The sequence below is a fragment of the Gasterosteus aculeatus genome, chromosome 7 (assembly GCF_964276395.1).
Source record: "Gasterosteus aculeatus chromosome 7, fGasAcu3.hap1.1, whole genome shotgun sequence".
NCBI classification, from domain to species: domain Eukaryota; kingdom Metazoa; phylum Chordata; class Actinopteri; order Perciformes; family Gasterosteidae; genus Gasterosteus; species Gasterosteus aculeatus.
Window position 1 is genome coordinate 18839588 of NC_135694.1, and position 23700 is coordinate 18863287.

General features: G+C 43.1%; 3 protein-coding genes across 4 annotated transcripts in view; 2 read left to right on the top strand and 1 right to left on the bottom strand.

Annotated features, from left to right (window-relative positions):
• lhfpl7 (LHFPL tetraspan subfamily member 7) overlaps positions 1-10896 on the top strand; it is a 74784-nt gene extending 63888 nt beyond the window's left edge. Inside the window, exons 3-4 of one of the 2 annotated variants that reach the window (XR_013468274.1) lie at positions 8571-10080; positions 10510-10896. Coding sequence is in view for 1 of the 2 variants with exons in the window: in XM_040180007.2 (XP_040035941.2) it covers positions 8571-8797 (227 nt within the window). In the remaining variant the exon portion in view is untranslated. Of the gene's footprint in view, positions 1-8570 lie in introns of both variants that reach the window. The other variant, XM_040180007.2, reaches the window with a different exon arrangement.
• Positions 10897-10923: 27 nt separating this feature from the next.
• On the bottom strand, positions 10924-13165 carry spata22 (spermatogenesis associated 22). The gene is made up of 6 exons (XM_040179999.2): positions 13030-13165; positions 12576-12765; positions 11962-12331; positions 11732-11852; positions 11548-11645; positions 10924-11344 (listed from the first exon to the last, which is right to left on the bottom strand). Exons 1-6 carry the CDS (start codon positions 13157-13159, stop codon positions 11153-11155), a joined length of 1101 nt encoding a protein of 366 aa, XP_040035933.2. The 5' UTR covers positions 13160-13165; the 3' UTR covers positions 10924-11152.
• Positions 13166-15377: 2212 nt separating this feature from the next.
• Positions 15378-22540, top strand: stip1 (stress-induced phosphoprotein 1). Its single transcript, XM_040181969.2, has 14 exons — positions 15378-15630; positions 17167-17376; positions 17473-17614; positions 17942-18083; positions 18401-18566; positions 18678-18804; positions 19594-19696; positions 20112-20232; positions 20377-20473; positions 20597-20721; positions 20805-20841; positions 21339-21442; positions 21825-21997; positions 22085-22540. The coding sequence occupies exons 1-14, from the start codon at positions 15622-15624 to the stop codon at positions 22155-22157; spliced, it is 1629 nt and encodes a 542-aa protein (XP_040037903.2). The 5' UTR covers positions 15378-15621; the 3' UTR covers positions 22158-22540.
• The last annotated feature ends 1160 nt before the right edge of the window (positions 22541-23700 follow it).

Sequence of the window (23700 nt, forward strand, 5' to 3'; positions counted from 1 at the left end):
TCTCCAGCAGCCTTGCAGACAGCACATTCACACTGATCCACTTCCCCCACTTCCTTCGCTTCATAAACAACTCGCTGCCAAGGCATGTTGTTAAAACTGCCCATGGATGCAAAATGAATTCACACAAAGCAGAGGTGAAGTTCCTGCAGGCTTTGTCACATTTTCTCACTTGAGTTACAGGGTCACACGTGTGCGAGCTCGGTGACCCCCGACAGCAGGAAGCACATTCCGAGTACATACCGCCATTTAAAGAAATCATTGGCATTCAATTTGGAAAATGAGTATCCTGTCCGGAGAGAATTTCTAATGGTAAATAGAAAATGGAAAAATGGTATGAAGATTAAAATTTAAGGTCTGGATTCAATAGTTGTGGCTACATTGTTTATTCTGCAACAAATACATTTAAAAGATTCCAATCTGAAATAATATCAACAAATTTCTGTTTTGTGTTACTCCAACAAGTGCAAATGATGCGGCTACGTATTGTGTCTCAAGTTGTATAACAAGTCACTTTGTGGTCAGTACGCATCTTCTTGTTGTCTTTTAATTACTTCCTTGTGGGTTTTTTTGTTGTGGTTTTGTGTCTTTTTTTTCTTCTCTTTCTTGTTGTTTTTGTGTTCCTTTATTTTTTTCTTTTGTTCCTGGTGTTTCTTGTCTGTCTCTGCCGTTGTTTTGTGTCTCTTTGTAGCTGTTATGCATAACCTTCTAACTTTTAGGAAACCTTTTTTTTTTTTTTTTTAATTTTAATTTAAAGTAGCTCGATCTGCTTTTCATAATAAAGACAGTATAAAGAATAAATCAGGATTTGTATCATACCGTATTCATTGTGCCCCCAACACACTCTACCGCACACAGATGTTAACTGTGGTGCCACAGCACAGCTGGATGCACGATGCACCTACCTGCGTTCTGACATTCCCCCTTTGGACCTGAGGCAGCTACTGAACCAGGAGACGTCTAACTTAAGGGCTTAGCCTCTGGCCCAAAGGCTGTCAACACAATCAGGGAGTTAAATGTCAGACACGTGGCTGTTTACACACACACGCACACACACAGAGACCTTCAGGTTTCGCCAGACAAACCGCTGTTTCCTCCTTGCTTCCTCACACAACAACTCCTCGTCACACTGAGCGCAACTTTACACAGTTGATTGATGTCTCCAATCTATTCGCCGCTTGCTCTCTTGCGTTATTATTATTTCTTTTCTCATCCAGTGCGCATGAGGCGCTTTGTCTCCCCTGCTAATTCAATCTGCGAGATGAGGATGGATGGATTGAGGGAGGGAGGGATTAGGTTGGCGGAGGCTGCGCGCTGAAACAACGACACGTGCGCTGCGGGTCGCCTCATAGAAGAAAGTCAAGGACGAGCAATTTGTCTGAGGTGTAAATTCATTTGCATCGTCGGGGGGAAAAAATAGATGGTGATATGGAAATGAAAGTAATTAAAATGACAGATTGGATGCAGCGTGTGAGATTCATGTGTCATCGCTACAGTGCTCCCAGGATGGAGATCCACAGTCATAAGCAAGCGCTCAGATGGCTCCGCATGCGCTGGGAGCTGAGAGACCCTGAAGTGGCAAAATGGTGCCCAACCAACTAACTGCATTGCATGTTGGGCATCTTGTATTTCTTCATTTCTCTTGTTGTTTCCTAAACCTCTGAAGCCCCACGGACTGCTTTTCTTTAGCTGTGCTGCTCAATCAACTATTTGCATTCACATGATCCTCTGGTTGATAATTCCAGGAGCTCATTTTTTTCCGGACAAAAAAACACCTATTTGTTTTCTGGAGAGTGAGATGAGAAAGTAGATACCACTAAATACACAGCGAGGGCAAGCAGCTGTTTAGCTTAGCTTAGCATAAAGCCAGTGCGAAGGGACTCCCAGTTAGTGTTACATGTAGTGAGCTTTAGAGGTGTTGGTAGGCTGATGATGAGCCATGTGGTATTGTGTGGTCATCAAACCCTCTGATAGAAAGTGAAGAAGCCTATTTTTTGGAAAATGTCTTATTCACCTGTAATCCCTGCACAAAGGCATCTTTATTTTGTGATATGTTAGCTGCTTATTGTCTTATTTTCAGTTCTGTGCGACTGTATCAGTGTCTCGGTTGCCGCAGTGCCACACAGGGAATCATCAAAGCCCTGTTTAATCCTCTGATTGGATCTCCAAGATACACAAAGCGATCATGAGTCTATGAAACTAAACTAAACATTTACGCAAAACACACTCTGGACCGGGGGCTTTAACCACCTCTGCAGAGTTTGGAGCAGTCTGAATGAGTCGGTGATAAACAGAGCTATTACTGCGCTGATTGACCAGTCCACAGGCAGGCCTGCTCACTCTGAAGATAGCAGAAGCCATTTTATTGCCCCGCTAATCTCTCCCAACTGTTTTATTTCCTCATTGGCTTTCTCTTTCTTCGCTCTGTCACGCTTTTATCTCTTTCCGTAGGTCAAGGTCAGCCGCTTCCTCCCCCAGCCCCCCCCCCCCCCCTCCTCCCCCGTTTGACAGCACCGGACCGTTTCCCCCGAAAATGGTTTGATCCTCTCTCTCTCTAAAAAGTCGCTTTCGCGTAGAATCCAACAGGTAATTCCCCTTCGGTGTCAGACGAACTCGGTGGACGTTGTGCCACACGCTCACTGAAAAGGGCGAGCTGGACTTAACTAATCGATTACCCAACACCTATTGGTCATTAAAGCCACTCACCGTTAAATATTTCACTTTCGACTACTTTAGTGTTTCTAGACACTTTTTCCTTGCACTTGCTGTCGTGTTTTTCCAAAGAACTGAGCTCCTCCTCCCTCTCTCCCTCTCCCTCTGTGTCCGCATTGTCCCTTTTCTCTCTTCCCCGTAATCACGCTCAGAAACATTTATTAGCACATTTGTTGTGTAATCGCTGCTGTGGACTACATCACTTTCAGTCGAATGTTTTGAGGAATGTATGCGGTGGGAGGGGCGTCATTAGCATAATTTCCCAGAGGAGCACTGAGCTTAATAATCACCATGGCTGTGTGCAGACTGGAATTCACATTAGGATGGAGGCCCTGCTGTTTGTGCCCACTCCTCGCCAGGTCCCAGTCGACTACCGGGAGATTCATCACTGGCGCAGTTCAACTCCCATCAACTTGCTACGATTCCTCCCCTTTAACCTGCGGAGAAGGACAAGTGAAGTGGTGGAGCAGAGTCAATGCACATTTAGATGCGTCAGCGCAGAGCTGAGTTGTTGTTATTTCAACTCATTTTCTTTTAACGCTGATTGATCCTCACTCCTCCTTTTAGCCTCATTGGTGGTATCTCCTTAACGTGCTGGACGTCCCGCCGCTTCCTCCTCCCAAGCTTGCAGACTGGAGATCAAGGGGATATTTAAAAAAGAAAGAGCGCGCTCACTCGAGGGAAACCCGAAATTATCCATCGCCATCTTCCATTTGCCTGGATAAGGGTTCGATAAGGGAGGGGGGGGTTGGAAATACTCCTTTTGTGCTGCCGATGAAAATGCAATTTCCTAGAGACACACGCCTGTTATCCACTGCCTTTTTTGTTATGCTTTCATTACTGGACACACAGTGATTCAATTGAGATCTTAATCGTTTCTTGGTTTCTTGGTAAACCGCTATTGACCACAAAGTGTTTTTGTGCCACTCTTTTCCTGCAGTGTCGGCTGTGTATATGTTCAGCTGGGACTAGACCGGGATCAGATCCAGAGATGCTCCCTTAGGGGCCTGGCCCCCCGTTCCTCGAACGTGGTTCAACTGAGTCGATCAACAGTGTCAATGTTAGCCAGCTTAAATTAACACGATGACTTAAGTCAGGCTATCTCGGTTCCTCAAAGGCTGATCCTCGCTCAAACAGTCTCGTTAGTTCCAACTAAACTTCAGTCATCAGAATAATTTTGCCAGCTTCAAAATGGGGGAAGAGTCGATTACAGAAACAGTACGACGGCGAATAAACTCAAAGGAAGAGTCTCTTTCTTTCTCAGCTGACAGGCAGGAGGTGATTATGAACAAATATGAGGAATTCAAGACCATAATATTATATTATTCTTAGTATTGTACATCTTTTACCCTGTTTACATTCTGTACACATGACATCCATCGCAGTCCATCTTCCTCTGCCGTTCTCCCTAAGCATTTCTTACCCTTTTCTCCCCATCGAAGGGTTCTTTTAATATTCTGAAGAGGGCGGGCAGCATCCTCACAAGAAAAAATACTACTTTCTGTCCTCACACTGGCTTGTGGTGTCTTCAGGATGAAAGCGAATGTGACATCAAAGACGTGCGGGCGAGTGTCGGGCGACAGTCTAGTGTGTGCACTTGTTCACGTATCTTTAAGGTGGAGAGCAGATATTGTCCTCGTGTGGAAATCAGCCGGATGAGACGTTCCTTTCAGAAGTGAGAGCCAGCAGTGGTGACCCGCAAAGGTGCACTGTGGATCTTATGCTATTATTTTTTTTGCACTCACACGTTGGACTGCTGTCTGTCTGACTCTCAGGAGAAGATCTGCAGCGCATTAGTCTCTTCATGTACGTTCTGCTTCTTGCTGGCGGCAAGGCTCGTATATTATTTAGTATAGTTATTAGTATAACTTCTGTGCAAGTTGTCTCTCTGTCTGGGCAATAATCAGTGCACTATTTGTTTATCAAAAACCCTAGTTTTTGAAATGGAGTAGCAAATCCTCCTACGGTCCGGGCAGTTTGCACGGCGGAAATAAAGAAATACACATTTTCTACTCCTCTTAATTAAACACGTTGTGATGCACTATTAAATAAAACAATAACCACTGACACAATTCAGATTACACGTCACAGATATAGAATAGACTGACTGAATCTACCACAATCTACCACATACCTACATTCCATCTACACAACATTCACACGGAACAGCAGTCCACAAACCAATGGCGGACGTCTAATGTGTAATTCTGTTTTTGTCAAATAAAATGATGGAGCTGTTACAATGACAACAACACCAACAAATACATTGATTGATTTTTAACAATCACGTATTTGAATAAGACCCTTTACTTTTTGCAATTTGACCTTTATTTAGTATCATACCAAACTACTGAGTAATAATCCAGGTGAGACAAAACCGTCGCTTCGGTTCTGTCAGGTATTTTGCACATCTCTTAATCACTCACTGAATGTTTCCCATTCTACTTTCCATTTTCTTGGTGTGTCTGTACCTAAAAAAAAACAATGATAAATATGATAGAATAATGTTGAGTGTTTTTGCCAGAGGGAGCCCAGCATCTACAGCAGATATTTCCTCTCGAGTACAACTCAACTCAGCTCTCTGACACTGAGCACCGAGGCCAATACAGTTTGATCCAAAGCAGAAGTCTGCCAATTGTAATGAAAGGGCCCTGGAAAATCACAGAATTGGTGGGAAGAATGAAATTCAATATCAGATACCAGGCGTATGAATATCTGGGGGTACAGTATATTGGATTTCTGACGCTATCTGACTGAAGAGTATAGATTCCAGCCGACTGCAGCTGAGCAAATCCTAAAACAACGCATGAGCGATCCAGCGATTGGTGTTATGATCTAAGCCAGGGAGTTGTGTGCGAGACGCCCGTGAGGAAAGTGATTGGTTATTGCACACCTTCCCGATCCCACAGACCCGTTCAATCTCTTTCTCTCGCTCTCTGCTGCCGCGGACCCGTTTCCCCGCCTCCGGGAGCAGCTTTCATTCCTCCAGAAGAGATTCAAGGCACATTTAGGTCACGTAGTGGCACAAAAGTCTTTTGTGTGGCAGTACAAGGTTCTGATTTGGTTTTGCGACTCCTCTTCGACCCTTTCGGCTCGTACGCGCGCACAAAAAAAAAAAAACCTTTGAACAAAAACAGAGAAGCCAGCCCATGAAGTTATTCGCTATTCATTAGTGCTCACAAAGGCCTGCGCAGCCTGGCAGCGTCCCGTGGAAGCGGCTTGACGGGGAGCAATGATGTGCAGTGCTCTTGGCTGCCTCTGGCTGGTTTTCCTTCCCAGATCGATATGTTACTCCCTCGGTCCGAGTCCTGTGCGTGCTCCAGAGCTACTCAAGTGTCCATTCAAACAAGTTGTAATGGGTAATGAGAAATACAGCCATGATGAGCAGAAGCCATGAAGGAGTAATTGAAGAAACTCTGCTCTGACTCCTCTTTAGGGTGAATTGAGATAAATAAAAAAGACAAAGTGATTTATACCCGTGAAACTGGGACACGTTAGTTCCATGCAGCTAAATGGATGCATCGTCGTTATTCACTGTCTCATCATCCCTGAGACATTATGATAGCCAGCCACACTCAGCGGGCCCTCATCTGATCGGGGCCGACACTTTGTTCCTCTCTGTGGGGGGACTTTCTTCCCAGTCTCGAGCTCACAAAAGCAGAGCGCTAATTAGGAGTCGGAAGGGTTAGTAAACTGTCCGCTGCTGTGGATGTGGATCGCTCTTTATAATACAGTCCTCCTGTGCGGTGGACTGTACGTACCTTTTCATACACTCCCTAACTGCATTTAAGAGAGAATTCAAGTCTTTACCAGTCGACCAGTGGAGTCTCTGTTCTTTTTTTAAGTTGCTTTTCATAACAACAGTACGGCGTTGTCATCCCGTCTTTCTTATCTTATCTCAGTGCCGTCAATTCCACATGCACATCGCTCTCCTGGCTGCACCAGTAATGCACACTTTGCGTCTTCAGTCTTCCCTGCATGGTCGTCTTGGCGTCATGTCAGCGTCTTTCGTCACACTGCCCGTTCATCAGAGAACCAACTCTCCATGTGAGACCCTGATGAAAATACGCTAAGCCAGCCTGGAGGGGAATTGTCCTTCAAGCTTTCTTTACCTTAATTGAGTGTTTTGCACAAAACATAGACCTCATTGTACTGCATAAGGTTTCCTTGACACTGTAGATAAATGCCACAGCGGAAGCCTTTGAAAAAACTTCTTTGACGGCCAACAGATATGTTGTATATTCAGGAGCCACAAACGTCTCGTATAACCACTTTTTTTCCAGCTACACATCTTGTGAGTTTTCCAATTTTCAAGCTTTTGGTCTCCAGCCCCATGCAGTTCTGACTCAAATGACATCACCTGCGGCACTTTATCAGACTTACACGGCTCCCTCTGGACTGACAGAGTTTTACAGCAGCAGTACACCCCGAGACCTGCAAACACATTGACGTGCGTTATCGCCAGAGTTCCCCTTTGTAAGTCTACTTTGGTTTGCTTTCATCCCTCTCAGACCTGCAGGATGAAATGGATCCATTTTTGTGTTAGCCTTTGATATGAGGTTGATTTTTCCAGTGTTTCAACAGTTCTCCTCTCATTAAGGGCTTGCAGAGCTCTGATCCAGCCCTGCGTATCGCTGGTGTGATTGATAAAATCCAATCCTCATCCTGCTTACCTGGCGCTTGTTAGAAAGTGGGCCCCTGCATTTTGTTCCCGTATTGATTATTTGGGGGTCATGCTGTGTGGTTCATCGTTCCAGTTTTGTGTCCAAGTTTTCTTCTGTTCTGATGCTTCCATCATTTTGTGAGTGGAAGGGAAGAGGCCTTTGTGTTACTTCCACTAAAACCAGCGATAAAATGATAAAGAAGGTCATTAAAGCGCCATTAGACGGGTAAGCTTCGAGCCGCTGGTCCCAGGCAGATAAAACACGGGGGCCACTCTGAACTGTTTGAGCGGAGCGGAGGATCCTCACTGAGGTCCACAGAGAGACGACAGGCCTCATAAACAACACGTGGGAGATGCCTCTGGTGTTTGTTTCCTCCCCTCATACCTTTTTTCGCCACCTAACAGTAAATCCCAAAGCCGCCAGCGTGCAACTAGAACATCGGTATGAGCGGCCCGGCCCGCTCGCCCCTGTGCTGCCAGCCAAGCTCTGCCCACACAGACCTTCCACGTGATGTCCCCACAGGTACCGTGGAGCTGCTCTCACATGAAGAAAGGAGTCCATGACAACAGATTTGCTTTGTTGCGTTTATGGAAAGTTGCTCGCTTTCTCAGGTTCAAGCTTTGCCAGTAACCCCCCGCCCCCCCGCACGCCCCCCGGTAAAGGCAACCATGGAACCTGGCATTGTGATGGAAATCCAGCCGGCACTCGAGAGTGACTCCGAGCACCACCAAGAGCCGGCAGCGCGGCCAATAACTGCTTTGGCAACACGGACCGGGAGACTTGACTCCATTTGTTAAAAGTGAGCCGCTATGCGGCCTCTGAGTCTGAGGGGACGGAGTCTGAGGGGACAGAATGCAGCAAAAGTGCCGGCGGGGGCCACTGATGAAGGACCTCATTCACACAGCGCAGCGGAAGCGTTGTGGACAAATCCTCTACTGCCACCAAGTGGCTTCCAGCTGGCACACAGGTCCAGAGTTCAAATCTAGAAAATGTGTTTTATTGTTGTTATTTTGTCAGTCAGTCATCTCCTATTTGCATTTCTTTTGTATTCTCAATAAATCCACAGGATTGACATGATTATATAATTATATGAATGAATAACTGTTTTAATCGTCCTTTCCTGCTCGCGCTGTTGCCTGAAATCTTTCCCTCCGAGAGCATTAACGAATGACAATGTCTATCCGCTTCCCTCTGCAGTGTTCATCATGGCTGCTGGACTGCTGGTCTACCCCTTCGGCCTCAACTCCTCACTGGTGCGGTCCTCCTGCGGGGACGCCGACATCTACTACGCCGGCGAGTGCCAGATCGGATGGGGCTACATGCTGGCTATTGTCGGAGTCATGCTCACTGTCTTCTTGCCCTTTTTTGCCAAATACGCGCCGAAGGAGCAGCTGTCCCCCACCCCTCTGCCCACGCTGTTATAGTGCACCTCGTCCCTCCGTGACGTCACTGACAGACGCCTGCATCCCGTTTCCTAAAAGTGATGCTGTTTGGGACTCGGCCGAGGCTGAACACCCGACAGCAAACACCGTCTTCCTGCGTCTGTTACGTGGTTACTGCAAAGTTCAGTTCGTATAGATGGAATGTTTTATGTTAAGATTTTACTCAGTGGTTATAGTTTTCTGCAGTTTAACTTTTTTGTGTTTTAGTGATTTACGGGGAAGATGCGGTCAGAAGATGCGAGGAGCTCATTTTAAACGATTTAAGGAGGTGACTACAGATAATAAAAAAATGTTTTTTTGTTTTGTTTTCAGTTTGTGCAAAGCAAGTCCACAGATGTGACATCACAAAACAGACTACAGGCTCGGGGCATAAAGAATGTGAGCATGAGATTATGTGGCGACTTTGAAGGCCGAGAATACAAATAGAAAAAGGTTCAACTGAAGATGTATTTCCCACTGGACTGAACCTGTCGTCTGGACTTTACAAAGCTGGTGTCTGAGCCTTCAAAGTACCACGTCGAAAAGGGGAAATCTGATGCGTCGCAAGATGTTTGCTCCTCAGACTTTATCTGCCGTCAAGTCACGTGACCAGGCGTCGAACCAGTGAGGGTCAAGAAGACGTTTTAGCTTTCAAGGACGATGCGTTCGGGGAGAAGAGGACAAATGGGAATCTCCTCTTCTCCTCCTATCACCAGGATGTAAATTGTAAATTGTGGTGGTACCAGAGCTGTGTGGTCAAAAAAATGTTATATTGGGATACTGCGCTCTTTTTTTTATACCCTTTCCCCAGAACTGTTTGTGTAACCCGCTTGTTAATTATGAAACAAATGTCTCCCAACACACAATACTAAAACACTCTTATTTCAGGAAGAAAAAGGCACAGAGGTGAAGGAACTTTGTCAGAAAGGCAGCATGAGATGGGCTTTGTTAACGGTAGAACGATTGATCTCGATTTTAAATGTGATCAGACCAACTTGTGCCTTTTAACATAACCAAGACAAGCGTTTATTACAACTATCAGGTTAGCATCTTTTTCTGCTGAGAAACTCTGGATCCTGTTGAGTACGTATGTGTTTATTTTGTAAAATATTTTCTGCTCTCAGTGATGACGTCTTGCTCCTGTACTCATTGCAGTGTGATCTCATTAACTTGAGAAAATGTTCCAGAGGATTAAAAAAAAAAAAAGACGACGTCTCCTAATCCTCTCAGCCAGAGGAGAGAAAAAAAGCAACTCGTGTTCAGTACGAGCCAATTACCTAGAAGAGGTAAATCACTTCAATTGCTTTCTTAAAAGGTTGTGACGTGCAGCTAGCGGATTAGTTCCTGGCATCCTTGTTTTACGTGATTTAAAAAGTGAGTGGCTGAGGAGGGAGCTGTACAGATTGAACTTTGCCTTGGGTTATCTGCGCGAGGCTGACGCATCGTTCACATTATGTGCAGAACGTGCTTCGGAATCATTTGCTCCTGAAGTGCGCTGACGTGCTGCCGTGTTTGCGGCGATCCACTTCTCCTCTTCAAAGCGCTGGCACCGTTCCTGTCATGTCCCAAGGACAAAACGTCTACTTCTCCATTCACACTGCCGATTTTCATCAAGCTAGACTCCCTTTTCCTAGTGGGTGTTTATGTGCGTATTAGTGTTGAATAATGGGTTGGTTTTTGCTAATGGTTTTATCTTTAAATATTTCCCAAATTAGGTTCCCATGACGACGTGTCCCGACATTAAGAAAGTGACTGTGGTTCTGTTGCCATACTTGAGTGAAGGTCGGGAGGGACGTGTTTCGTATTGGACCTCAAACTGTGCTGCGCTGTGGCGGCTCTGGACTTCTTCCCCTCTTTGTGTGTAAAGTCTCAGCGCTGGTGGATCTGTTCTGGTAGAGTAGAATTATTGTTTTTTTTCCATTGTGATGTTTGACTGTAAATAAACTAACTGTACTTGGTATCACATGTTAATCCAGACTGCCCAGTTTTTCAAAGACATATTTTGAGATCTTACCTCATAGTGTTTGCTTTATTGACATCTAAACAATGTTTGCTGTTCTGTGACTTTTTCTTTGTAATAAAAATGTTTCAGAACTTACAAAGAAGAGAGGCTTTACTTTCCATTCAGGTTTGAGTTCAAGGAAATAACTCTTTATGGATGCAAACGCAAGTGAATTCAACTGTTAAAGTCCAGTACATCAGCGCAACAGCGCCCTTCACACGTCAACAATTATTATTCTTTAAACATGCTTTTTGTAACTAACTGTGACTCCGACCCAAAACACCAGTTATCTATCAATACAATGAACTCTCATCAAACACTGGTATACTAGTTGAAGACACCTACAGTACTCATGCTCAGACTTCACTGAGTGTTTTCACCAGCGCTCTCATTTCTGCGTCGCAGGCTTTGACGGCCTCCGGAGCGTTTCTCAGCTCTGAGGGCAGGCCGGGTCGGATGGACACGCACATCAGGACGTCTCTGCTGCGGTCGTAGTTCCCCACGCAGCGGTGAACCTGACCACGGATGAGACGCGGCAGTTCCTGTTCCTGTTGGAAAGGAGGGGCGGTTGACGATTAAATCAAATACCAGCGCTCACACCAAACGTGGTTAACACAAAATCCCTTTCAGTGAAAGCCGTGACTTTATATGATTTGAGCTGAGGAGGCTTGGGGCAAGTTAATGTGAGCAAATGGACGTTGACAAATTCCTTCCATTTACTTATTAGGAAGAAGCTTGTTTCTCAACTCACATTTTCATAGAAGACACACAGCACCACCTCCTTCCCGTCTCTCATGAGGAAGTTCTTTGCTCCGTGGAGACCCAGCGTGACCGCAGAGTCCAGAGTAGCTGAGGGAGGAGCACAGCCTGCCCGTTTAATGGTGTTTCAAAATACGTGCACATCAGAGATCATAGCTACTCCTAAAAAAACTGACCAAATATCTCAAACAGGTATGGGACCTTGTCTTTAAACTGGCTCCAGTGTCTCATGCCATCAATAACTGAAGTCATGATCCTCAGTGAGTTCTCGATGGCTGGCTTTATTGGAAATCTGTCCTGCTTAGCGTGAACACAAATGCTGGACGTATCAGATCAATGTCATGACACATTAATGGTACATTTTAGAATCATTGCATAGTAATATTATCATCATATATTTTTCTACCTGAGTTTGACTTTGTCGCAGAGTCTGAGGTTGATTTGTGCCCCTGTTTCCCTCAAAGGGGAATCTCTGCGGCCCAAAGCTGTTAGTAAACTTCCAGGAGTTTCTTTGTGGCTCTGCTGCAGCGGCAGAGGGCCTGCTGGGTGGCGGGACAGGAGCAGACAGAGGTCTGGGCTGCGGAGAATACTGGTGTGTGGGATTGTGTGGTCTGTAAGATGACTGCTGACCCATTGGGGAGAAGCTTGGATGGGGCACTGGCTTAATTTGTGCACTCTGCCTGATTTGGGAGGCTTGATAGCTGCTCTGTCCAGAATGACCACTGGGGCTAAAATCCAGTTGTCTCATTGAGTTGATGGGCTTTCCCATCTCAGAGCTGAAAATAAAGATATTTTAACTTATTTTCACATTTTAGGATCCAAAATGGAAACCCAGCATACATAAAATCACTAGCCACGTTAAACTGTTAAATAGCAAAATTATAATATCTTTAGCCTAAATTAAATGACATATTTCTGTAAACCTATCCAACGGTTTATCTGGTTTCTCAAAGGGTGACTAACATTTTCTTATTTTGATAATAAAAATATCCAACCATCATACAAATGGTCTTAACATACCCTGTGCCTCCAGCTTTGTATGGGTGGGCTATGGATGCGTAGGTTCTAATTGGAGGGGCAGGTCCCGGAGCAGGTCTGCTGCTGCCATACTGCTGGGGCGGAGTAGATGATGGGATGCCCTGTCTGCTCCACTGCTGGCTTTGTGGAGCCGCACAGGTCGGACCGGAGGCCTGGTAACGTCCGTAGGTACCTGAGGAAAGGTATGTTCTCAGGGGAAGGTTTTTGGAGCAGCCCTCCCTTTGTCTCTAGCCGTGCGTCCTACTTCACACAAAGACGTTCCAAAACGTGGTCCTATCCTTTATGTAGAGTGATCTCAATGGTGTCATTTAGCAGGAGATGGTAATTCTGATGTTTTGTGTAGTGTTATGTGTATAGTTTATGTTTTTCTGGGGGTGTACTGCCACCTAGTGTCTGAAATACAGCAGAAGCTTGAACAGCCCGACTTAAGCTTCACCTGAAGCACTGTGAGATGCAGCTGAGCCGCTTGCTGTGTATTCACTGTGGGAGAAGAACTCGTTCTCCGAGGGCGCAGATGTCAGAGGGAGTCTGTTCCTTTTCTTCTGGTTAAACAGTGGGACAGACATGCAGCCTGGTGGACACAGCAGAGAAAACATCAGTACATTATGCAAGACAGAATAAAATGTTTCAGATTTGAGGATGGTTGGAACATGGTCAAACTAATCAAAATGTACCTCAATGGGCTTATATTGTCATACAAATACTACAACAAGTAGAACACACCGTTACTTGTTATGGGATTGTGAAATATGTCTCTTACTAACCTGCTGTTGGTCTGGCTGGCTGGTTTTCTTGTCTCCTCATTGTGGTGCTTGGGGGAAAAAAATCATCAAAGCTCATCAAATAAATATGGAAAACACTTTGGGAAGTGTTGGTCACCCACTCAGATGGAAATACCTTGACAAGTTAAGCCAGTTTGAATGTTGATGTCTTTTAGTCTATTTAGGGTAAAGTAGCGTTACGTTAGCGAGTGTAGCACACTGTTAACAATCTAACGCTAGCTAACACTGTAACAATATGTTAGCTGAGGTCTCTAACAGGAAATGTTACAGCTGTTATACAAGTTAATATACAGTCACCAGTTCTATGAACACACTACAAAATGACTCACTCGTTTTGTTGGCAAAAACAAAAGTCGCGACCCTTATACTTTTATAAAGAGATGTAACGTTAGTTTGTCGTTCAGCACTTTGAAAAGCAGAACGCGCAAAACCGCGGGACGCGTGACGCCTTCAGGGACCCCGAGCGAGCTCGGAGGTCCTGCTTCAGTTAAATGTACCGGCAATCTATTTGTGTGAATCGCAGCGCTTGTTTGTGGTGCATTTTGAGAATACTGACTGAATACAGACAAAAAAGCACAACATTATAGGCACATGTCACCGATGTCTTTGTATGGACAGGTGGTCTATCCAACAACTCACACACTTTAACTATTTGGCACTTTTATTAGGATTAGTAAAAAAAATCTGGTTGCCAATTTTTTTCCTTCAGATTACTGTTTTGCTGGTATGCAAAATTAACACCACATTGCTTGTTATAAGACTATAAATATAACACAACTTCAATTTTCTTTTTCAATACAATAAGTGATAGTTTAGACTTTGAAGAAGCAGTTGAAAATTCAGATCTTAGGTCTATTCCTCCCTGCTTACATGGAACAGTGTACTACTAACCCCAAATAGACAACTAGTTGCATTACCTTAACTAGAGGTATTATAATACACATACTAAAATGAAAAAGAAGAATGAATCATTTGGGCTTCTATTTGACTTTTTAGTCCTGTTTCCAGCCCCATGTGTCAGTAAGTCTCCCTCATCCATGATAGGATCGTCCTAGCCACAGCCTCATGTTGTGACCTCAATCTCATTTGACGTGGTCCATAATGCTGCAATGCTCTTATCGTCAGTAGACCTCACTTGCCTCTTTACGGTGGTGCTGAGATCAGGGGATGAACAGTAGATACAGATGGGGGACATCTTTTTGGAGAGTCCATATGGAAAGACAAGGCATGCTCTATATAGCAATATTCAGAACTACCACAACTATTATAAATATACAATATAAATATCATGTAATAAATATATTATATTAAAGGATAAATATATTACAATATGACCGTGTTTGATATTGACATATGGCTTCTTAGTCTTGTGTATCATTGCTCGTGATTCCATGGCAACAGCGGCATAAATGGTCTATTCAGGATGGCCTCCATAACATCCTTTTTTCTCTGAGAAATGATCAATCTTCAAACAAGTTCTGTGTTGTATTGGATGTTATTGCAGGTGAGAAACAACTCAATATTTAAGCTGCTTCCCGAATCCTCTGAATCTCTTTCATTTCTGCACTGGAGTCAAAAACAGTTCACTGAGCAACGACTGCTGAAGCACAACTCATGTTCTTCAGTAAAACATGAATAAATAAAATTATAGCAGTTCTTACAATGTCTGCTAAAATGAGATTGCACTTTGACAAAGCAAATGGACTGATGTGTAGCACCCTGTAGTTATAATGACTTGGGAGTAAGATCGGGGGCAGAGAGGTATAAAATATTGCATTTTGTATTATATATTGATAACACGTGTCTTTTATGATGATATGACCTTACAGATTTCCTTAAAAATCCATGCACATTTCTAGCTATTACCATGTTACCATTTTAGGTAGACTAACACATTTCAAAAGTTAAAAACATAAATTATTCACATTAGAGATATTGGGTTTTGCCTTCTCATTCCAAGCCGTACAACAAACTCAAAGCATTTGCAATTGCCCATCTCTAAACAGTTAACAGAGGGCAAGGCTTTCATCTTGTGTGACGTTAACACATCCTGGTTTTACTCCGTCATCTTCTCGAAGTTTCCATTTGCGGCCTATATATATAACATGTCCCTCGGAACATCCTGTGAGACGTAAATAGTGGGGCTGTTTTGCGGAATTTGTACATCCCAACCTGGCAACTTGCGTGTTGTTCAGGGGGAGGCGCTTGTCCGCAGTAGTTTCTGGAAGGAACCTCATGCTTGCACCATGGAGAAAGTGAGTGTCATGCAACCGTCTTCGTAATTATTTAGAAAACTTAATTTATCTTGAATTATTGAGGATTCGCTATTGTTATGCGTGTCTCCAATGAAATACTAACGTTGAAAGTGTAGTAAATCACCGCTTTACACCTTAACTTCACTGTTTGCTAACGTCGGAGAGCTGACTAGCTTGTTAGCTTCGCGTCAATCTGGCAGTAACGTTAATGTGCTGTAGCTGTTTAGCCGATGTTGTCTGAATGAGTTCAAGGCGTATATTTTGAATGACGAATTTACAATGGGCTTAAGCTGGATTCCGAACTGTACAAACTTCTCTAACGTTATGCTAACTAATAGCGGTTGTGGCTAATTAATAAATGCACAAGTCAAGGTTAGCTAACGTTAACTGTTAAGCTAGCGCTCATGACTTAACAAATGACCACAGCTGCTTTATCATTGAAAATGCCACAGCAGGTTTGGCCCTGGCACTTCGAGCCTGTGACTCGATACAACACGGCACTTCGCTAACCCCCCTTTCCAATACCCGGCAAGATATTCTTGTGTTAACGTTAAGCTAACTAACGTTAAGATACTACTGACGTTAACGTGACGTTACCCTCACGGCTACGAGCGTTAAACTGCGTTACAGCCAACGTGAACGTTGAATTAAACGAGGGACAAATGTAAGCCGTGCATTAAGCTCTCCCGTGAACGCCTTTTGTTCAAATGTTGGGGCACAGGACCGACGGCTAAACTGCGACAGCGCGTCTGTAGCACATGCTGCAGGAGTATTTTTGGATCTGCTTCAGCGTTGGTCTGAGCAGCCTCACTCAGACCGGAGGATCATTCTAGATGCACACGGCCCCGCTGTCATGGCTACGGCCGCAGTTTGTCACCTGCTGCGTCTTCTTGACGGTTCTGTAACTGTGCGGTTCATATACTTCTGGTGATCCGTTCATTTTGATGCTGTTACTCTGTTTTAAAATATATTTTAAATTATCGGCATAATTTATTTGGAGAAAAAAATGACAGTGATTAAAGTGTATTTCTCCATCTTTACTCTTGTACCGAATAACATGCTTCCTGACTTATTTTTGACATTACGTCTTCTGGATGCACAAATGAGTATTTCAAAAGAAAGCACCACAATCAATGATGATTAGACCTCACTGAACAATGCCTTATTCTGCTAATAATTTTGAATAGTGCCACAGTTTGTGAAATATGTATTGTACAGATTTGATAATTCGACTGAGTTTATTTAGAAACATTTTTTATGTCTCCCCTTGCTTTGCACTTTACTGAAAATTTTCTCCACAGTATACCTAGTAAATCCTAGCCCACAGAACCACAGGGGATTGCTATGTTGTACATTATGTCTTCAAATATGTTACATCTGATGATTTAAATCAAGTCTGTTAGCTGTGGAAAGAAAGTAATGCCACTCAACAGGTTTTTTTCCTGGGACAATGGTATAGAGGGCTTCTTTGTATAAATATTCTGCCATATTCTCGTGAAGTTGATGCTTAGTTTGATTTATCTTCCACTCTTCCAGGTTTCAGCATTGAAAGACCAAGGCAACAAGGCACTGAGTGCAGGAAATATTGATGAGGCTGTACGATGCTACACCGAAGCTTTGACTCTTGACCCCTCAAACCATGTCCTGTTCAGTAACCGCTCTGCTGCCTACGCTAAGAAAGGCAACTATGAGAGTGCTCTCAAGGATGCCTGTGAGACCATCAAGATCAAGCCTAACTGGGGAAAGGTAAGACGTCATTTGCTCTGTCATTATTCTGTGGACAATATATGTTTGAATTACAATTTGAAGGCCATTTACAACATTGTTGTTTTTATCAACTAGGGTTACTCCCGTAAAGCTGCAGCATTGGAATTCCTTGGCAAATTGGAGGATGCTAAAGGAACTTACCAAGAAGGCCTCAGGCAAGAGCCTGCTAATCAGCAGCTAAAAGAGGGTTTGCAGAACATTGAGGCCCGGCTTGCTGGTAAAAACTCTTACATTTGTCATGCCTTTCATTCTAGAGAAAAAAACATTGAAAATAGTATGTCACTTTTGCCACCTACATGTAAAGAGAGTTTAGATACGACTGTTGATGGGGACCACTGAAGTGAAATCATCATCAGTGCTCAAGTTTTCAAAGAGAGTAGGTAGCCCACTTGGGTTTTGAGTGTTATTATTAATTCAGGATGCAAGTAGTGTGGGTTGCAAGGAGAACGTTCTGCTGAAGTTAATCCTAGACCAGTGCAAGATGTGTTTCTGTGTGACCATACAAGTTATAGTAATGAACTTTTTTTTCTTTCTGTTTCACCAGAGAAGTCAATGATGAACCCCTTTGCCATGCCCAACTTGTATCAGAAGCTGGAGAATGATTCTCGGACCCGGGAGCTACTGTCAGATTCCAGCTACAGAGAACTGCTGGAGCAGCTCAGGAACAAACCGTCGGAGCTTGGCACGTATGTGCATTTAACAACATTTTTTTGATTTAAGTCTGCAAATTGTTTGAGGCAGATAATCCAAAATATGTTTATTTTGAATAAGATTGCACAGAAAGCTATAGGTAAGTTATAGGATTGCACAGAGTTATAGCTTGATAAATGTACAACAATACATACAATTTGCTGTTCCCTTTTTTATAATTTTCATCATCATTCGACAATGTAATACAACAAATATAAAAATCAATCAATATCTCAAGTTAATTTAAAAAACGTGCATTAATCCTGATTGGTATTGTATTAGAAATGCATTTGTTGGCCTGACTGTTCTGTAGGAAGCTGCAGGATCCCAGAGTGATGACCACTCTCTCTGTGCTGCTGGGGCTGAACCTCTCTGAGATGGAGGAAGAAGAGGAGCCTACTCCCCCTCCTCCCCCCAAACCCAAAGAGACCCAGCCGCCTCCTCCTAAAGAGGAAGACCTTCCCGAAAACAAGAGAAAGGTAAAGAAAAACAAAAAGGCAATTAACTGAATCATCAATCTTGTAAAGTAATTTTGTGCCTTCTCTGTGTTATGAGTTTTATTAATCCTCTTGTTTTCCATTTTCTTATAGGCCTTGAAAGAAAAGGAACTTGGGAATGACGCATATAAGAATAAGAACTTTGATGCAGCGCTGAAGCATTACGAAGAAGCAATCAAACATGACCCCACCAACATGACCTACATATCTAATCAAGCAGGTACATCCAGTGACAAGTGTGTTTACTAAGGCTGTCAATAGATTACAAAAAATTACTAATTGATCTCACATTTTGAAATTCATTAATCTAGATTAAAAAGTTAGTTTACTAATCACTTCAGCAAGCGTGTATTTTATCTTAACATGAAACTACACACATTTGATCTTCTCCACGGCAGAATTCCACCACGTGGAACATGTTGAACTAGTGACTCTTTCTGCTGTCCTCGTGCACTTTGCTGTGCTCTCAACTCCATCATTTGACAGCCGACATTTAGCCAGGCCGTTTTCCAAACCACTGCCTTTTAGGCACACAGTGGTGGTCCTCTGCAGACTGTGCTGTGCAGGGTAGATGTTGAGATGGAAGTAGCCTAGCAGCTACTAACCTGCTCTGGGCACTCCGGGTCCTAAAGTGGTCTGTTTGCCTTTCATCCCCCTTCTGTTCGACACGTGGACAGCTTACTCTGCACAGTTCTCCGCTCTGTGTCGCGCCTCAGTTTCTTCTTTTTTTTTTTTTTCTTTTTAACTTTTTCGACTGCCATCTCTCTCCCTCCGGTCTAACTGACCACAGCATGCAGCGGTTTCGTTTCAGGGGTCAATGGATACCGGAAGTAAATAAAGTCACGTTAAAATAATATAGCACTTCAATCTCGCCTACAATAATCTCATGGATAAACGCGTTATCTTTGACAGCTCCAGTGTTTACAAATGCAATGAAAATTGATCCAAATATAACCTTTAGTTTAGGCTGTGAGTGTTAATCATGTTTTCATTTTTTCCATCCCTCCAGCTGTGTACTTTGAGATGGGAGATTTCGAGAAGTGCCGAGAGCTGTGTGAGAAGGCCATCGATGTTGGCAGAGAGAACCGGGAAGACTACAGACAAATCGCTAAGTGAGTCCAGAAGTATTGGCCTGTTTTGGTTTATTATCTTGATTTCTGTCTTTACTGGAGTGAATATAACTACTCTGCTCTCTGACCTAGAGGATGAAGTGGTGGTTTGTTGCTCCTGTAGCATATATATATATATATATAAAAAATGTTTTCTCATCTGGATGTGAAACAACGTACATCTAACCAGTTTATCACCAGAGAAAATGTATTGTACAAGAACCATTAGGTGACCGTGTTGCCCTATTACTTATCACTCCCATCTGACCAAAGAACATGAGTTACAACGGTAGTTGTGACTGGTTCTTGTTAGTGGTTTCATAATGGTCAACGATGTTTTCTTTAAAGTGTAGTTGAGAAAAGAACCATATCCTGTCTTGCCATTTGATATGTTTATCTTCTCCTTTTCTTTGTACAGGGCCTTGGCTAGGATTGGAAACTCGTACTTCAAGCAGGAGAAATATAAAGAAGCTATTCAGTATTTGAACAAGAGTTTGTCGGAGCATCGCACACCCGACGTCCTGAAGAGGTGTCAACAGGTGCAGTGCAAGCAAATTTCCCACCCAATGAAGCTTTTGGATTCCAATTTATCCAAACTATTTAAAGAGGGCTACTGGACAGAGTATGTGAACATAAGTGCACTCTTGATTCATTCTTTTTCTAAACTTGAATTTGCTCTGCAGGCAGAGAAGATATTGAAAGAGCAGGAGAAACTAGCATACATCAACCCCGACTTAGCCCTGGAAGCGAAAACCAAGGGCAACGACGCCTTCCAGAAAGGTAGGGGTGTGTGTGGGCGCGCACACAGGCGCAATAGTTGTAACTCAAATTCATAGTTCATTGTCATTTCATTCTTTGTTCAAGACCTGGAATAAAGGGGAACCACTGTTTTTCCTCCTCCAGGCGACTATCCCTTAGCCATGAAACATTACTCGGAGGCCATCAAGAGAAACCCCAAGGATGCCAAACTTTTCAGTAACAGAGCCGCCTGCTACACAAAGCTGTTGGAGTTTCAACTTGCCCTAAAGGTACAGTGCTTCCTTAGCGAGCGTCTTCGTTAGTTCCTTAATGACATTCTAACCTGACAAAAAAACCCTTTTTCATTTGTCAGGATTGTGAAGAGTGCATCCGACTGGAGCCCTCCTTCAGTAAGTATCACGTGGTTTTGGTACTACCATTTTTAAACGCATTTGGCTTGAAATTTAATCAAGCGTGTTTGCTACGCGTTCGCACTAAACGAGTAGCAAATCTTTGTGCGACTGGCTTCCATATAAAGTGAATGCAAAGCCAGGAATAGTGAATGCGAACCTGAGCGCATTCACATATTTCAACTAGTGTGAAGAAGACAGTGATTTTCTTCATCTATTTTCTCGAACAACATGAATTCATACTTTTTACAAATGGGCATCCTTAAGCCCTTTTTGCCTCTATGAAATAACAGCGTAATCTCTTTATTTTGGGTTCGTCCAGCTGACGTGTGGTTCGATAAAACCCATTGATGATAGATGTTGTGCACCCAGACCAGACACTGCTTGATTTCCCAGATATGAGAAGTCCAGAAACAAGCACCAAGTAGAACCTTTTCATAACTTGGATTCAGGACTAGATCGTTTTGGTTCTACACCTCACACTCCTCTTTCCACAGTAAAAGGCTACACACGCAAAGGAGCTGCTTTGGAGGCCATGAAAGACTTCACTAAAGCTGTGGATGTGTACCAGAAGGCACTGGAGCTGGACTCCTCCTCAAAGGTATTTAACACTGAAAAAACAGTCTGGAGGAGATCCGAGGCGTTGAGCACTCGCATCGTCAAACGATTAAGTAATGTGAATTGATAGTTAATTCTTATGTGTAGTATGTAGTTAAATTGTTGTGATTGACAGTTTACTTTACTTTCAATCAGTTCAATTCAGTAAAAAAACGTATGTGGGAAAGTTCTGGAGTTTCAATGAAGGCAGGACCCTTCGTCCTTCTGTGGCCCGTCTGCTCGCTCCGTCAAACTACAATCGAAATACATGTTGAACACAAATCTATGCAACAAAGGGACATTTTTGAATGGTATTTGATGATGGAATATTAAGTCTGATACATAATTGCTGTTTTTTTTTCTTTTGTCTTTCTTTCCCAATCCAGGAAGCCACAGAAGGCATTCAGCGCTGTATGGTCAGTCAGAACACGAGGAACGACACTCCGGAGGAAGTGAAGCAGAGGGCCATGTCTGACCCTGAGGTGCAGCAGATCATGAGTGACCCAGCCATGCGCATGATCCTGGAGCAGATGCAGAAGGACCCTCAGGCGCTCAGCGAGTATGTTTACCAATTCTTTAATCTTGCTTTCTGTCTCTCTGCATGAAGAATCTAATGTGTTTTATTTTTTTGCTGCTTGATCCTCAGCCACTTGAAGAATCCAGTCATTGCCCAGAAGATCCAGAAACTTATTGATATTGGACTGATAGCCATTCGCTGATGAGAACCAAGAGACCAAGACAACAGTGGAAAAACGTGAAAATCCCTTCGATTATTACAGCCTCCTTTTTGCCTTCAAATTCAAAATAATATTATTGTCAGTCTCCCTGAGACTTGATGTGTATGTTTCTTTATTTTTTAAAATCAGTTTCATAACTTTTTCATTGTATTTGAGAAACCGTCTTGTATGTTCTCCTGGAAAACTTCAGGACTCCATAAAAAAATTCTTAAAACAATTGCATTAATGTGTACAGATGCTGAAACCGCACAGTTTTAGTGCACTAACACATGCCGTGTTTGAAGGGGAAATCCACCCTGATTCAGATCACATGTTCCTATTGGTTTAAGGAAAGAAAAAAATAAAGACTGTAATGTAGATCACAACTGAAATTGTCAACATTGGTCATTTGAACGAACTATTTTGGTCCTTTTTTGAACTTTAAGCACCATGTTTGGTTAATCTTCTGGTCCTGACTCTTGTAAGCATGCTAGGCATCATTTTTGTATTTCTGCTTTTTATTGTTTAGCTTTTCTGTTTTGGGCCCAAGTGACGATGGTATTTGTTTACAGCCAATATCGGGCGTGTTGAATTTGCTGGTAAGAGTATGGATTTAATCAAATGGTAAAGTTACTTGATACCATAAGGGAAGGGGGTATTTTGCTAAAGGGGTTTAAAATGTCAGACAGCAATCGAGGCACCCAAGTTATTGTTTTGAAATCTGCTATACTACTAATCTAGAATAAACGTAAACTTTAGTGCAATGCTCTTGTGCCAGTTGAAGTATCTAAGAATACTGTGGCGTGTGTTTACGTGACGCAACGGTCCTCCCACAGTGTTCTGATCTGGTGATCACGTTGAAACTTTCCATTGTATTTACTGAAGTCCAAGTGAATGTTTTTGACAGGCTTGAGATTCCTCACTCCGAAAGTAGAAAGTAGAGTTCTGCTGTGCAATATGTGACTACATCCCTGGCTGGAGTATTTCCACAACGTGTGAAAAACCGGACATTTTAGGGTGGATTTTTCCTTTCTAAACCAGCAGTTAGTGGTTGAGATATTGGGGTTCCAATTATTTCACTTTATGATGTGTCTTTATTATTTTTTTGACTTGTCTTTGAGTACTAAAGCCCTGCTATTAGCTGTCACTACTTTGTGTTAATTTTGCCCCGTGACAGTGGCGCCGTGGCGGTTTAGTTTCTGTTTTTGGAAAGGAAATCCACATGTGTGTTAATATAGCTGAGCGACATGGCTCCGGATACCTTCAAATAAACATGTTGTCGAATAGCCACATTAGATTTGCTGCATCTGGTTTTCCCTCTAACTTCTGACAACCGAAATTGGGTTATGAGACAAGTTTGTAATTATCAACCACACGCAGTAGATGTGGAAGAAACTTTCTCAAAAGGTTTAATGGCAATCAATTGTACAACATCTGAATGTATTTTTCAAAGGTCAGCTTTGTCTTTTTCCTTCAAAGACCAAACCATGTTAACTGACTTAATACAGTGGTAGAGCTACATTTAATGGTAAGGTCTTATTCCATG